Here is a 14313-nt window from a genome sequence, read left to right on the forward strand (position 1 = left end):
AGGAGTATACTAAGAAAACAAGGAGGCCGAGCAATGTCAAACGTTTCATTTTTCTAAAATTGAAAAAGCGGATATTCACCCCCTATCACACCCCCGTTTTGGAACCCCCGTTACGAAAAGGTCACTCATTCCCAGATTTCGGCATTTGGCGAGTTGGTAAACGCGATGGGCTCTTATGGGGGTTTTACTCCGGGTCTTTGCTGCTCTTGTTTTTGACCTTGAGGCTCACCCAAACTACCTAAACATCACAAATTTGTCGGTAAAGAACTGATTTACTCATACATCAGTTCATTTTGAAACAAAAAATTCCTAGAACGGCTTGCACTAGCGGCTGAATACAGAGCTTTTTGTCAATATTTTCCAGTGTTCACGAAACAGATTATCTAAAAAACGTACCATTTATTGTACAAAATAAAATTATACTTCCTTTACACCAATTAAAATAATTAAAATATTTGCAATTAGATTGTTGAACTACATGTATTTACAAGTCAAGTTAATATTATAAATCATTAGAAGGTACAACAAATTAGATGTTCGAGATATATAAAAAATATTTAAATTCATAAATTGCATGTCGTTATATTTTCATGAGAATATTGGGACCAAATAGACTGCTTCATAACAGTTGTTCATTACATATTAGTCTTATTAAACATATGAAGTTCTTGCATGTTCTTTGTTATGTTTACCTCGGAAAGCATTTTATTTTTTGCTCTGTTTCCCTTCTTATTCTCCGAACAAATAAGGTCATTGACCTGAACCAGACGTCTATCACTATATGGTAACAAGCGTTGGGTTACATCATGTTGCAATTTTATAGCAGGAGGGATTTAGACTCCTGTCACCATATAAGATGAATGTGTTTGAATAGGAATTAACAGAGCAGACCATATGCGAAGGTAAGCAGTCTGCATTTGCTTTGCAAAAGTTATCTTTTTAGTTTATGATGCTTGTTTACGCGGATGATGTCGACGATTTGAAATAGAGTTTCCCTAAGAGGTGTGTTTTGGTTTCTGCCGATTGTTTGACGACGATCTCCCTGTTTTCCTCAGTCAGGTTTGCCTCGACCTTGGCCACGTTTCTCCGTACCCGCTCGAACATGGTGGCCACGTCCTCGTCCCGACCGTACCTGTTGAACGCCCGGACAACTTGCTGGATCAGCACGGATCTGTATCAGGAAGACATCGTGTCATATGGTTACCTACAGTTGAAGAGGATACATAATAATACACCTTTTTTTCTCCTTCTAACCTCAAATGTTGCCAAGAAAATGTGTATGAAGCAATGAAGCAAGGAGTGGCGCTAAAGTGGGTTTTCATTAAATAATCGCAAAGTTGAATGAGAATGAAAGAATGCTTGTGACGTAGTCTTCCTGTAGTAGATTACAGTACATGTATTTAAAAAGCAACGTTGTCTAACATTATCTGTACTTCACGCTTTTACATTCATCTTCGTAATATAATAATTCACCTAAAACGACAAACAGTTGCCATACACATTAGCCATAGGTGAAGTAATCCACACTTTACCCTTGTTCGCGGCTGCGCAATGACACCTTTCCTTCTGCGCATGCCCATGTTACAATGTAGTCCACATCTGTAGGAGCCAGCTTACCACACACCCCGGCCCAGTCTACCTGGAACTGAGAATAAAGGCAGAGTGTGTCATCATCGTGGCTTCTGTTGTGTTATTATGTTAACGTTTATGTTTTTGTTTTATGTTTTGAACAATGCAGTAGTTTCTTAAGTTGGACCACGTGAAGGTAAACATGATGTTACCTTTCATGTTACTATATCAGCATACTTTTTGTCTGGCTTTCGTGTATGTGTGCGTTTACGTACGTAAGAGAGAGAGAGAGAGAGGGAGAAAGAGAGAGAGAGAGAGAGAAACGATGTATGTACAGTCTACATATTTATATTGTGTTTTGTTTCGAATTCGAAGTGCTTAAACACCATACCGTGGCGGTTTCCGTAGTTGGTTCTTCCTCCGATGAAGAGTCGGAGTCGCTGTCCTGCGGGTCCCGCATGGCCACCGCGTCAGTCGCGTCATCCACTCCCCACCTCGCCTTCCTCACGCCGACATCTTTTTCACCTAAAACAAGCAACGACAATCCTTGATTTGATTTGATTTGATTTATCGAAATTGAAACAGTACAATACACGTGGAACACAGGCAGCAGTTGCTGGTGTCGTGTCCCACACATAGAAACAAATACAGGACAGGACATTACTCATTTTCCATTGAATTAAGTGAAGAACGTCGTGTAAAGTACCTTTCCCAAGGGCACAAAATCGGTGACATGTCAGGACTCGAACCCGGGACCTCTTGGTTCCGAGTCGAGCACTCTGCCGTTACGCCACACGACCCCACATCTTTAGATTCAGATTTTTATTTCCAATGACAGAGCACAAGTACACGAATAAAATCAATATTACCCGAAATGCGTCATTGATCACAAAGCAGCCGTTAGTGTTAAAAATTTAAGTATACACATCATGATACATTATAGAATAGAATCCCCACAGTCAGAATAATCTCAACTTAACTATTAAAAGCTAGATTCGACAACCCCATGGCCATACATTGTACCTTCCCCACATTATATTATTTGTAATTTGCATAATATATAACCTAAAATGAGACTGAGAGAGCTCTACGTCTTAATATTAGATGAATTGTTAACAAGAAGAATCAGAAAGGCAAAGACTATGCCTGCCAAGCCGCTGGTAGACAATTTAATTAAGCTCACGTTTGCCCCACGTGTAGCAAGCTCGAAAATTCAAGGCTTCTGCTTTCCCTTCTTCAAAGACCGCTTTTTTTCCTTCTTCAAAGAAATTCTTGGGAAATTATTGGAATTGCCTCTGCTGTTATGCGGCCAGCTCCAGACTATTTAGTGATTACCATAGTAAATATTCAATGCTATGACTAACCGCAGTGTTGTTGCTAGGCCTTTTAAGCATAGCCCCCTATGCTGTGATTTGGGCCCCTATATGCTGTCTTTCAACCAGTATAGGGGTGTTTTAGGGGGAGAACCTTCATAAGTAATGCAAAAAATGAAAGTATAACTTTAGAATGAAGCTATAGGAAAGGGAAAACCTTAACTTCACAAAATCCGTACCTCATTGAGCGAGAAATAGTGTCTCGGGGGATATGATTTTTTTCGGCTCAATGCACGACCTGCGCCGTGAAAGTTGCCCCTCTGTACCTGACCCCTATACTTTGAAAAAAATCCAGGTGAGAGCCCTGTAAACCTGAATGTTCTACTAACCTTAGCCTGGCTACCGGACCTATTTTAGCTCCCGAGTCCCATATTCCTCTATATTTGCGGAGAGGCATGATGTAGGACTCGGGAGCTGAAATGCTGGTAACCAGGCTAGTCTAACCTCACTTTACCTGAAGTCCACAGTGCGCAAAACACACACCCGTTTTTAATTGGGGTATAACAAAATCTAAAAAGGAGGAAAACTAGACAGGAGAGACAAGAGTTTTTTTAATCTTTTTTAGCCAGGAAAATAAATATCCCAGAGTTCATCGCGCTCTTAACCTTACTTAACTACCGTAGTACCGATCCGTTCAGAACCTTTCACGTGATTGGTCGACGTTTTTTTTTATTCCTACGAATTTTCATATATTATGCAAATTTGTTCTCTCATCGAATTGTAGCTAAACGCCAGACGCTGTGACGTGCGCCTGCGAGCGCGCTGCTCTTTTCTTGGATGTCCAGAAAAACTCGTTCCGACGTCTACGCCGGACAAGACACTCGAAATCATCGGAAGATCCAAATTATCTCTGAGGTGGGTTCTAATTTTTACTAGCACACGTATATATAACAGTGGTTCGAAAAATGCTGGAAATGGATGTCTTTGTTACTTATATCAACGTTCTTAAAGAAATCCTTGCTAATTTTGTTTCTATTCCATGCTCATTTGTCACACAATTTTGCTAACAACAATTAGGAATCAGTTTTGTAAAAATCCGACTTTCTAGTAAGCAAATACCTGATTGGGCGTAACCCGTAACACGCGACATTATGAGTCTGGTGTGACGCAGTTGTGTTTTTTCTTAATAATCTATGTCTTTTTACGACTATGGCTATTTCGATGGTAGGCGTGATCAAGATGTAGAATTTGTGGTACATGAAGGTTTTTACCTATTCCTGATAATTCCCTGGAATTTTGTAGTAAGGTTACAGCAAGACGGTTGTAACTAGTGGTCCCAATTTGGGGTAGCGAGTTTTTTTTTATTCCAACATTTTCATTGTGCAGAAAAACGTGGTCTGACGTCTATACCGGACAAGACACTCGAAATCATCCGAAGATCGGAATTATCTCTGAGGTGGGTTTGAATTTTTACTAGCACACGTATATACATATAACAGTGGTTCGTAAAATGCTGGAAATGGATTTGTTCCTATTTACATAAACGTTTTTAAAGAAATCCTTGGTAATTTCGTTTCTATTCCATGCTCATTTGTCACACAAATATGCTAACGACAGTAAAGAATCAATTTTTTTTAAAAATTAGACTTTTTCGTAAGCAAATACCTGATTGGGCGTAACCCGTAACACGCGACATTATGAGTGTGGTGTGACGCAGTTGTGTTTTTTCTTAATATTCTATGAATATCTTTTTACGGACGTGGCTATTTCGCGATCAAAATGTAGAAATTGTGGTACATAAAGGTTTGTACGTATTCCTGATATTTCCGGGGAATTTTGTAGGAAGGTTACAGCAATACTGTTGTGTCCCTATCAATATTTGGGGTAGTTTTTTTTTCTATTCCAACATGTAATCATAAGACGTGGTGGCGACACACTCAAGCTTTTTCAACTTATTTTTATGCCGCCACCAACATTACTCATTTTCACCTGAGTGAAGTGAGGAAAGTCGTGTAAAGTACCCTTCCCAACAGCACGAGATCGGTGGCATGGCAAGGTTCGAACCCAGGACCTCTTGGTTCTGAGACGAACACTCTGCCGTTACCCCACATGTTCATTTGCGGATTAGAAGATATATAAGTATATCATACCCTTATAGTAATGTGGATTTTGGCACACTTCTATGTCACTTTGTGAAATATGTGTTTTTCTCCTCGTATTAAAGCTTGCCACTTACCAAGGCCACTCACCAGGCTGAGGAGACCTACCGAAGTACAAGTACAAGTAAGTACATGAAAGCTTGCATTTGTTCAGATTTGGTCTAATTTTACTCTTTGAATTTTGTGAACAAAAGTACAGTACGAATCCAGAATATTTACGGTTCATGTCATGAGGTTATCCATTTATAGGACCGAACAGAAAAAACTTCAAGTATTTAAATCATAACAGTGGATTCATTTCTATACCACGGTTTACTAGTGGGTAGCTCTCACATTCGACATTCTGCTGTTAGTGCTACTTCGTATGCCCGCGTCATAGACCTAGGGGATCGTCCATTAATACTGTCTTCTGCCTTAGAACGATATTATGTAAGATTTTCCACTATTCTAGACATCGTTGTTTTACACATTTTCTCGTGCTATAAGCCTACCTGGGTTCATAATGACATTTGGGGAGTAAAAGATCAACGTCGTTACGCCGCAAAAACGTGTTGAATTCGACGCTGCCGAAGATATACGTATATACCCGAACGAAAGCCGCTGTTTGTTTACATTCTTTTTAGGAGCCTCCTAAAAATACAGCGGGCCTGCAGTTGGCGTCACTTACTCTCGCGCTGCGCTGAGTCGCCAGAAAAGCGAAATAGCGACGCTGATATGTTGAAATTTATTGAAAATGACAATATAGATGAGAAAATTTCAATTATTCATATTTACAGTTTTGGTGCATAAAATCTTACATAATGTCGCTTTAACAGCCCGACAGTAGATACAGCGGGTAATTCGGCTTCAAAAATTCTGTTGCTCTACTTCATTTTCTATTCCTAGTGGCTATATTGTACAATTTTGGGGAAACGAAGATGTAACGTATTTTCTGAGGCGCTTTTACTAACTCCTGATTTACAGTTTCTGTCCAAGGCTTTCTGCGGCAAAAGGAATTTAATTTGTAAATAATGAATGATAACGAAGTTGGTGTTTCATGAATAAAAACCGCCTCATGCTTGTTTACCCAGGGTTAGGGATGATGTAGTAGACTTCTTGTTCCCGACAGTAAATACAGGGATCAATTATATGTCCATATGGGATGGGTGACAATAAGTCCCCATACACAATAATAAAATACATTAATTTATTCATTCATATAAATGCTGAATCTTTCAAATAAACTTTCAGGTGACTCCTGGCGACAAAGGCAATAGGTCGGCCTGCCCCCTAGCGGATCCAGAGCGACCAGCAGTTTGCGGCAAGAACTCTGTAGAACATATTGTAGCTTCCTAGCTCATGCAAAGACCGCTTACTATATCCTAAAACATCATTAGCCTGAGATTTACTGCTAGGTCTTTATAGAGTGTTGTAGAAAGCTGTAAAGAGGCTGAAATGGCTGGCGTGAAGCTGTCCCTTTCTTTCCTCTTCCTCCTTTCGTTTGACCCGCATCAGGCGGGCCCGTCCTGTGCTGGTCTCTGTGAGGTAAGGCGCACTGGGTTCTGCCCTAGGCTGGGTGGGATCATGATCCTCACATCATCAGGAGGCAGACAACTGCCTTGTGCCACGTGCAACACGACCGGGCAGGCAGATGAGAATCCGCTCGGGTGTCTCCCGGGCGATCTGAAGAAGCTGCAAGTGGCGGGGCACTCCGACAGAAGCGGCGAGCTGAAACCACTGCCCCGCCTCGGTCAGCTTGTCACGCTGATCCTCGGGCCCGGAAACATCTGCACAGTTGGAAGAGGAGCGTTTGCGCCTGTGCCCGACCTCTTGGCACTATCCATGGAAAAGAGCGCCATCAAAACCGTGGGAAGCTGGTTTGACGTGATCACCAAGCTAGAGACGCTCTCGCTGTCTTGGAATGAAATCGAAGAAATCAAGGAGAATGCTTTCCAGCCACTGAGACGCCTGGAGTATCTTGAGCTGAGGCATAACCGGCTTCGTGCTGTAGAAGAATCCCACTTCTCAAGCCTAGCCAGCCTCAGGCGTCTGCACCTCAGCCACAACAACATCTCACGCATCGCTGGGAAGTCGTTCGACCGTCTTTCTCGCCTGGACACGCTCTCCCTGGATCACAACAAGCTATCGTTCCTCAGCCCAGATTGGCTACAGGGGTTATCCACTCAGGCTATCAACCTCGACAACAACCTGATCGCCACCATCCCTGCAGAGTCGTACTTTGCCATGCGCGGAATTCGAGACCGCATCTCTATCAATGAGAATCCTTTCCGTTGCACCTGTGCGCTGGGTAGTAGGTTGACGTCTACGAGTACGATTAGTCGTTTCACCCCCCGGGACAGGCTGCAGTGCAGCTACCCACCTGGCCTCTCGGGGAGAAAGATAGCCGGCGTTTCGAGGGGAGAGATGCCGTGCCGGTCACCCACAGCCAGAGTGTCACGCCGAGACCGCGGAACCACTCTCGTGTGTGAGGTCTTCTGGGAGAAGCAGCCGGAGATCGAGTGGCTGGATCCCAGAGGGATGGCCGTTGGGGAAACACAACCACTCCACCAATGTGGCGGCACTCTGACCACACGCCTGGAGCACGAGTACCCCACCACCCAGTCTCCTGAAGGAGGAAAGGCACACCCAAGAGACGCCCTCAGCCTACCCTACATCGCCAGGTCCACCTCCACCCTCCACATGAACCAGCAAGCCTACCGGTGCTGGACGGTGGGCAGCTTCCGGTGCGTCGTGAAGTCTGGAACAACAGGCAACGTCGTTGCCAACCTGCCGCTGACCAAGTCAAGCAAACAAGACTCGAGGCACGACCACACCGTGACGACAGCGGCAGGCAGCGTCGTTGCAAACCCGCCGCTGACAGCGGCCGCCTACACCTCAACACCTGCCCAGCGGAACGTAAGGGTGACGGAAAGGGTCGTCAAAACCCCGTACGAGACCCTCCGACAGGATGGCGCTACTCCGGCAGCTGATAAGGCACAACGGCACACCGTGATGACTGCCGTCTTCACCGCCAAACCTACCCGGCAGAACGGAAGGATAACAGAGAGTAAAACCAGGGACAAAGACGGCCAGCAAGACGGCAAAACTCCATCAGATAATAACCCAGTGAATGTCGTGACGATGGTATTCATCTACGTAATAGGAGGTATCTTGGCTGTGGGAGTTCTCGACAGGTTATTGGCCCGTTTCAAGAAGTGGAAAGAGAAGCGAAAAGAGCGTCAGGACTTACACCGCAACGCCGCCGCGGCGATCGGAGGCATGCCTCTGCAAAACCCCCAGCCACCGGCCGCAGCCCCCGCGACTGGGAACCCTGTACCTCCTCAACCCGCGAACGATGACATCCCAGACGACACACTCATTCCTCCGTATGCGGAAACGACTCGTCTGGAAAACCCCATGTATGGCGCAGACGTGACGGGGCCAAGAGGTGCGACATCGGCGTCCTCAGACCCTCGCCCAGGACCCAGCCGGCCCGCCAACTTCAGGGCCAGGTCACAGCCAGGGGGCTCGGGCACAACTCGGGCGGGGAATGCCCCAGCTCCACCTCCCCGTTCCGACAGGCAAGACGTCGACACCAGCGACTCTCACTACTACCCACCAGGCACGGACACGACTCGGCCACAAGACGTCCCGGCCCCGCTTCCCCGGACCAACTGGTACGTCAACTCTAACGTGTCCTCACAACCACGAGGCTCGCAGGGGGCGCAGGCAGAGAGGATCCCGGACCCACTTCCACGGACCCACACCTACATCAACTCTAACGTCTCGGCACGACCGAAATGCATGGGAATGGCTACTACGTCACGACAACGTGGAGCCTCCTACGACAACCGTGGGGCCTCCTACGACCCACAAGCCTTGAGGATGAAAGAAGAGAACGTCGAAGGTCCTAACCTTTACCTCGACCTGAACGGCCCACCACGACTCGCTGGCTCGGAGATGCCTCAAGCAGAAGAAGACGTGCCGCCCCCGGTTCCCCGGACCAACAAATACGTCAACTCTAACGTCACAGCACGACGTTTGGGAATGGCTACCGTGCACCGAAACCGAAGTGCCTCATATGACAAAGGCAGGACCTCCCATGTCAACCGTAGGGCGTCCTTTGACAACCGTAGGGCCTCGTACGACAAACTACGTAGGCCCTCCCGCGACAAGCGTCGAGCTTCCTACGACAACCCAGGAACTTCCTACGACCCACAAGACTTGAGGATGGACGGAGAAGAGGATGTCGAAGGCCCCAACTTTTACCTTGACCTGAACGGCCCACCACGACACGCTGGCTCGGAGATGCCTCAAGCAGAAGAAGACATCCCGGCCCCGCTTCCTCGGACCAACAGATACGTCAACTCTAACGTCACAGCACGAGGCTCGAGGATACCGAGACAGATGCCACCAGCCCGACCCTCATCGCACCCCCAAGGCTCGGACCAAGAAGAGGAAGTCGAAGGTCCCAACATCTACCTTGACCTGAACGGCTCATCACGTATTGCTGGCCCTTAGCTACAAAACCAACATCAACTCTATACTGATACTGGACAAAGGCCCCAACTCGGAAACTAATATCTACTACCAAACTGATACATAACCATTCAACCTGAGACCCCGTTGGAACATAATTTGTCATATATAATGGCAAGTTGGCATCTCGTGAGTGCCCAATTGTCAATTGAGTCAGTACACTGTTAAAAGTTGTGTCCCCTCCCCCCAAAAAATTCTCTTATTATTAGGTTTCTCTTTCTCTTACTTTCTTCTCTCTACTACATACGCCAGCCCTTCAGCTTTTATTGTGGGACAGGACAATACACATGTTAAGCCTGAAAATCACATCATACGGACACTTAAGCTCCAAATTAGCCTACTTTTGGGAGACTATAAAACCAGACTTCTAATATGTGAACTCTAAGGTATCATAATGTTAAAACATTACCAAAGCTTCAGACATTTCATGAAAGGAAAGTTCTGCTACCTGTGGCCTACAGCAAGATGGGAGACCAAACCTGGAACGGAATAGGACTATGATTATGGATAACGATTCTGATTTGATGCCTTGAACTGTATTATATTTACTTTCTTAAGCTTTGTACATGTGGGGATTGTATGTTCCCAGTGTAGAAAGACATGGGTTCGATTCCCATCTCGTAAAACTGTCATTGCAGTGGTGGTCTATTTATTTCAGTGCTTGCTGAAACATCAGAATATGAGGAAAGCGCTAGCTGGGGTGGAGCTACAATGTAGTAGAGTTATCCATGAACAAAGGCTCTTCTTGTATTATGCCAAACGAAGTACATTTTATGTATGACTAATACTTTTGTAATGTATTTTGAAATAGGATCATGTAGTTCTTATGATCATATGAATTAGTATCTCGAAAAGGGACCGAAAAGAAGGTTCCTGTAAGAATGAAGATATTTTTCTATATGCCTTGCTGTTCTGGAGATGGAATGTTCAAGAAATATGTTCATTTAAAAGTCAATAATGAGACAATGTCTTTGCCAGAAAAGTATTTTGTGTGCAGAAAACATTAAGAATGAAGAACTTATGGTTCTTGATGTTGTATTATGGACATCAGAGGCCAATAAAATGGTCTAACTATGACTTGAATTTGTGGCTCCAGGTTTACTTAATTGAGGGACATCTAGACAGGCAGTGCAAGACCCACATTTTAGTCCAGAACTCCAGATCTTCCCATGCAGAATGTTGGATCAATATCAATCGCCCCTCCCACTTCATCAAAGTATCACAACTGTAAATAAAAGTTAGCCATTGACCAATCCAACCAGTGGGCGAAATTATGTTCAGGACAAAAGATACAAAAACCGAAAGTTCTGCTGCAGTACCAAGGTTAGCCATCAGGAGGCCCATATTTGACCTTGACCTTTGTTTTCCTAAGGCCTACCAACACACCAAATATCATTACAATCTATAAAAGCGTTCTGAAGTTATGCTGACCACAAGTATGCAGAAACACAGACACACAGACACACCAAAAACAATACCTCCATTTTTCATGGGGGTAAAAAAGAAGCACACCTCCTCTGCACATCTGCAGTATGAAGACCTTGGGACAGGCGATGTTGTCAGACCTGACGATGGGCCGGATGATGTCCTTGTATATCCCGACCCCCCTCCAGTCCGTCCCCATGGCCTCCTGGTCCTTACCGTGCGTCATCACGGACAGCAGCAGACACGTGGACTGAGAGTGGTTCTTGTTAATAAACTTCCTGATGGCTTCCTTCATTTCCTAAATAGAGAAGGCATTATTCAAGATTTAACACAACTAATAAAACTTAGTTTGAGTGGACATACCAACTATTTTTAAGTTTCTAAAAGTATAGCTAAGAAAAGAATAAGAAATAGTCATGCCTTAAGTACCAGTGTTATCAACCAGGGATTGAGGTGTTTAAGAACTCGTATTTTTCCTAGAACTATCGTAGACTAGAACCACTAAATATATATGGTTACTATAGTTAGATATGAGCAAAGGTTAGGTATAACGGGTCGTTTTTTTAGTAGCCAGATGCCACCCCATCGCGTACCTGCGAAACTGGTGTCACGTGAAGGTCGGTTATACCGGCTATACAAATACAGAAAATGAAATACCAATTCAGTCTTTTAAAAGACCGCTACATGATATAACACCAAGGTGGCTGAAAGTCTGTACCGTCCCGCGTCCCGTCCCAATTAAAGTTATCTAAAAACTCTAGTTCGAAACACAAAATGAAGCTACTACATTGTAGTACTTACGTTGGAATTGAGATCTATCTTGACCTTCACATTGAAGCCAAGTCTCTGTAGAACGGCCTGAAGTTCAGCACTGTCCTTCTCCATCCCCTTCCTGTTTCTGTTTGATTCCGTGGGGAACTTGATGTTGTTTATAATCAGTGCATGTCCCACATTTGGACGAATGGGGTAGATCTGCTCAAAAAGAAGTCACTGATAAGTTGTTTATTCATATGACATGGTGTCTATAAGTGCTTAGTGTCACTCAGTTTAAGGTCTTTAAGAAAGCAGTGTGACTTTGTCCTTGGAATTCGAATAGACAAATGACTATTTCAAGGAACTCACCGGTGGTGGACCCAAGGCGGATTCAGGCCTCTCAGTTGGCCGGAGTGTCATAGTCTGTATCCCCGCTGTTATGTTCACGGTCCCATCAACTGGCAGGCAAAACTGTACATTGTTAGCATAAGATCTCTTCTGTATGTGTTTTTATGTAACTTTGGTCAAACTTTTAACTTTCGATCCAACACAAGAAGCTAGACTGCGATCGATTCACTGAAAATACACAAATAGTGAACCATGGCCCTCAAAAGAGTAAGTTGTGCCTAGGTACTTTCAGGAAGTACCGCTCCATCACACATGTACATACCTGCCGCTGCACCTGCACTGTCCTGTACTGGGAAGTCTAGGGATTCTTCTGAACTGGAAGAACTTTGGTAGCTTCCCCTAGCTGTTTGACTTGGAACTGCAAACAATCAGACTGCAGGTAATGACATGATAAACACCATAGGTAGTAAACCTTCGACCAGACGGGAGAAAAATTAAAGACCAATCGAAGACAAGCCTGCCTATAAGCTAAACTAGACATGCTAGTAACTACGAGAGGAGTCGTTGGTTACCTAGTGCGATGCTCCCTTTGCGTACCTCCTCTGCCAAATCAACACGGCCGCACTCACGGAGAGCGCCGATTAGCTGCTGCTTCTAACATGAAAAGAAAACATGACAAGTTCTAACATGAAAAGAAAACAGGACGAAAAATTCACTTCTCGATAACAGGTGGGACATAACATAAAACGAGTTTGAAAGAATTTGTTTGTAACAGAAGTGTACATTCAACTCAAACTTTCAAAGAAATCCACAAATAGTAGAAAAGAATCTACACTTTTTAACCCCATGAAACACTGAAGGTAATTTGAATTATAGTACTACAGAATGACCGCATTGAAGCTAACCTTCTCTTCCGTGGTCCTGCCTCCTGCTCCCGCCCACCATTCCTGTAACATCGCCTGGATGGCGTCCTGTAAGTTGTGAGAGTACTGCGAGCGGAGAAGGTTGACTCGACTCCAGTCCACGCCCAGGAGCAGGCCCAGGGTGCTCCACTCCATCCCCAACTTGTTCGCCAAATTCACAGGAAAAACGTTTGGTCGACCTGTTATGTGCAAGAAAGATATCGATGTTCTTACGTCAAATGTTATGACCAAGACTAGATTTGAACCTTGTACTTTGTAGCGTGCCGTTCTGTGAGGTGTTTGTACTTTGGATTTAAGAAATGTAGGACAAAAGGCAGTTCTGAATGTGACAATTGCAAACGGTGGGACGAAAGGAAAATGCACGAACTGCAAACACTAATGTTGATCCCCTCCCCACACGATCGTCGCACCTCTTTACATGCACAACATTAACGTTTCTTCCGGGTAAAGAATCATGCTATTCTAAGATCCTTAAAGACATGTTCTAACCAAAAAGTAAGAGTAGCCCGGGCATAGCTGGCATATACGCTGGAGAAGTGGCAGACTAGGGAAGGAAAAACCATGAGGTTTTCCTTGTCAGAACAGTGTGCAAAAAACGACGACTAGACATGATACTCCCTATACAGATTTGCTGGTACATTTAAGGGATTCGAACCCCCGACCCTGCGGTGCAGAGGCAATACTCAAGCTAACAACAAAGACCACAATACGTACTGTTCAGAGAAGTAGACATACCTGCTGATGCCATGTTCTATTAGTTTTAGCGCCGATGCTGCCTGTCGTCTGGACAATGTAACCATCCGGTCCTGTTGTCATTCTTTCGACAAAAATAACAGCAGTTAATGTGAATGGAATCGTCTGTATTTACCTCTAAAAGCTACCAATACGCAACCCGGAAGTAAGTCAGCAGTAAACAACTTTTAGTACAAATGTAGGTTTCAACTTTGTACCACCTGTTAGACATGATTTACCTTTTTAGCGTCGACGACAGCTGAAATTCTACATTTTGGCGATTCACAACAACATTCCTTTCACTGAAAATGCCTCTTATTCAGGTTTAGATACACTTTTAGACCAGCTGGAAGTAGAGAAGTGCAGTGAAGGTCGTAGCTTTATGTAAACACTGAGCGTTGGTCCGCAATGCATCGTGGTCTATATGTTTGACCTGATGAGCTATGACGCGTTGTTGAAACTTGAGCAGGTTTTGTTTGTCATTAAAACACGTCAGTGCTAGTGGTGTCATGTAGCCGGTGTTGAGCCAAATCCTTGAGCTGCCATGTACGTGAGAGGTCAGGTGTTTAGGGC

At 44.5% G+C, this 14313-nt stretch overlaps 1 protein-coding gene across 1 annotated transcript; it reads right to left on the reverse strand.

Annotated features, from left to right (window-relative positions):
• Positions 1-956: 956 nt before the first annotated feature.
• On the reverse strand, positions 957-14278 carry LOC109486423 (caspase-7-like). The gene is made up of 11 exons (XM_019790256.1): positions 13980-14278; positions 13744-13825; positions 12991-13187; positions 12658-12739; positions 12408-12503; positions 12107-12195; positions 11786-11956; positions 11072-11282; positions 1961-2094; positions 1533-1645; positions 957-1171 (listed from the first exon to the last, which is right to left on the reverse strand). Exons 2-11 carry the CDS (start codon positions 13754-13756, stop codon positions 958-960), a joined length of 1320 nt encoding a protein of 439 aa, XP_019645815.1. The 5' UTR covers positions 13757-13825; positions 13980-14278; the 3' UTR covers position 957.
• Between the last annotated feature and the right edge of the window lie 35 nt (positions 14279-14313).

Source organism: Branchiostoma belcheri, unplaced genomic scaffold (assembly GCF_001625305.1).
Source record: "Branchiostoma belcheri isolate BF01 breed outbred unplaced genomic scaffold, Haploidv18h27 scaffold8, whole genome shotgun sequence".
Classification (NCBI taxonomy): domain Eukaryota; kingdom Metazoa; phylum Chordata; class Leptocardii; order Amphioxiformes; family Branchiostomatidae; genus Branchiostoma; species Branchiostoma belcheri.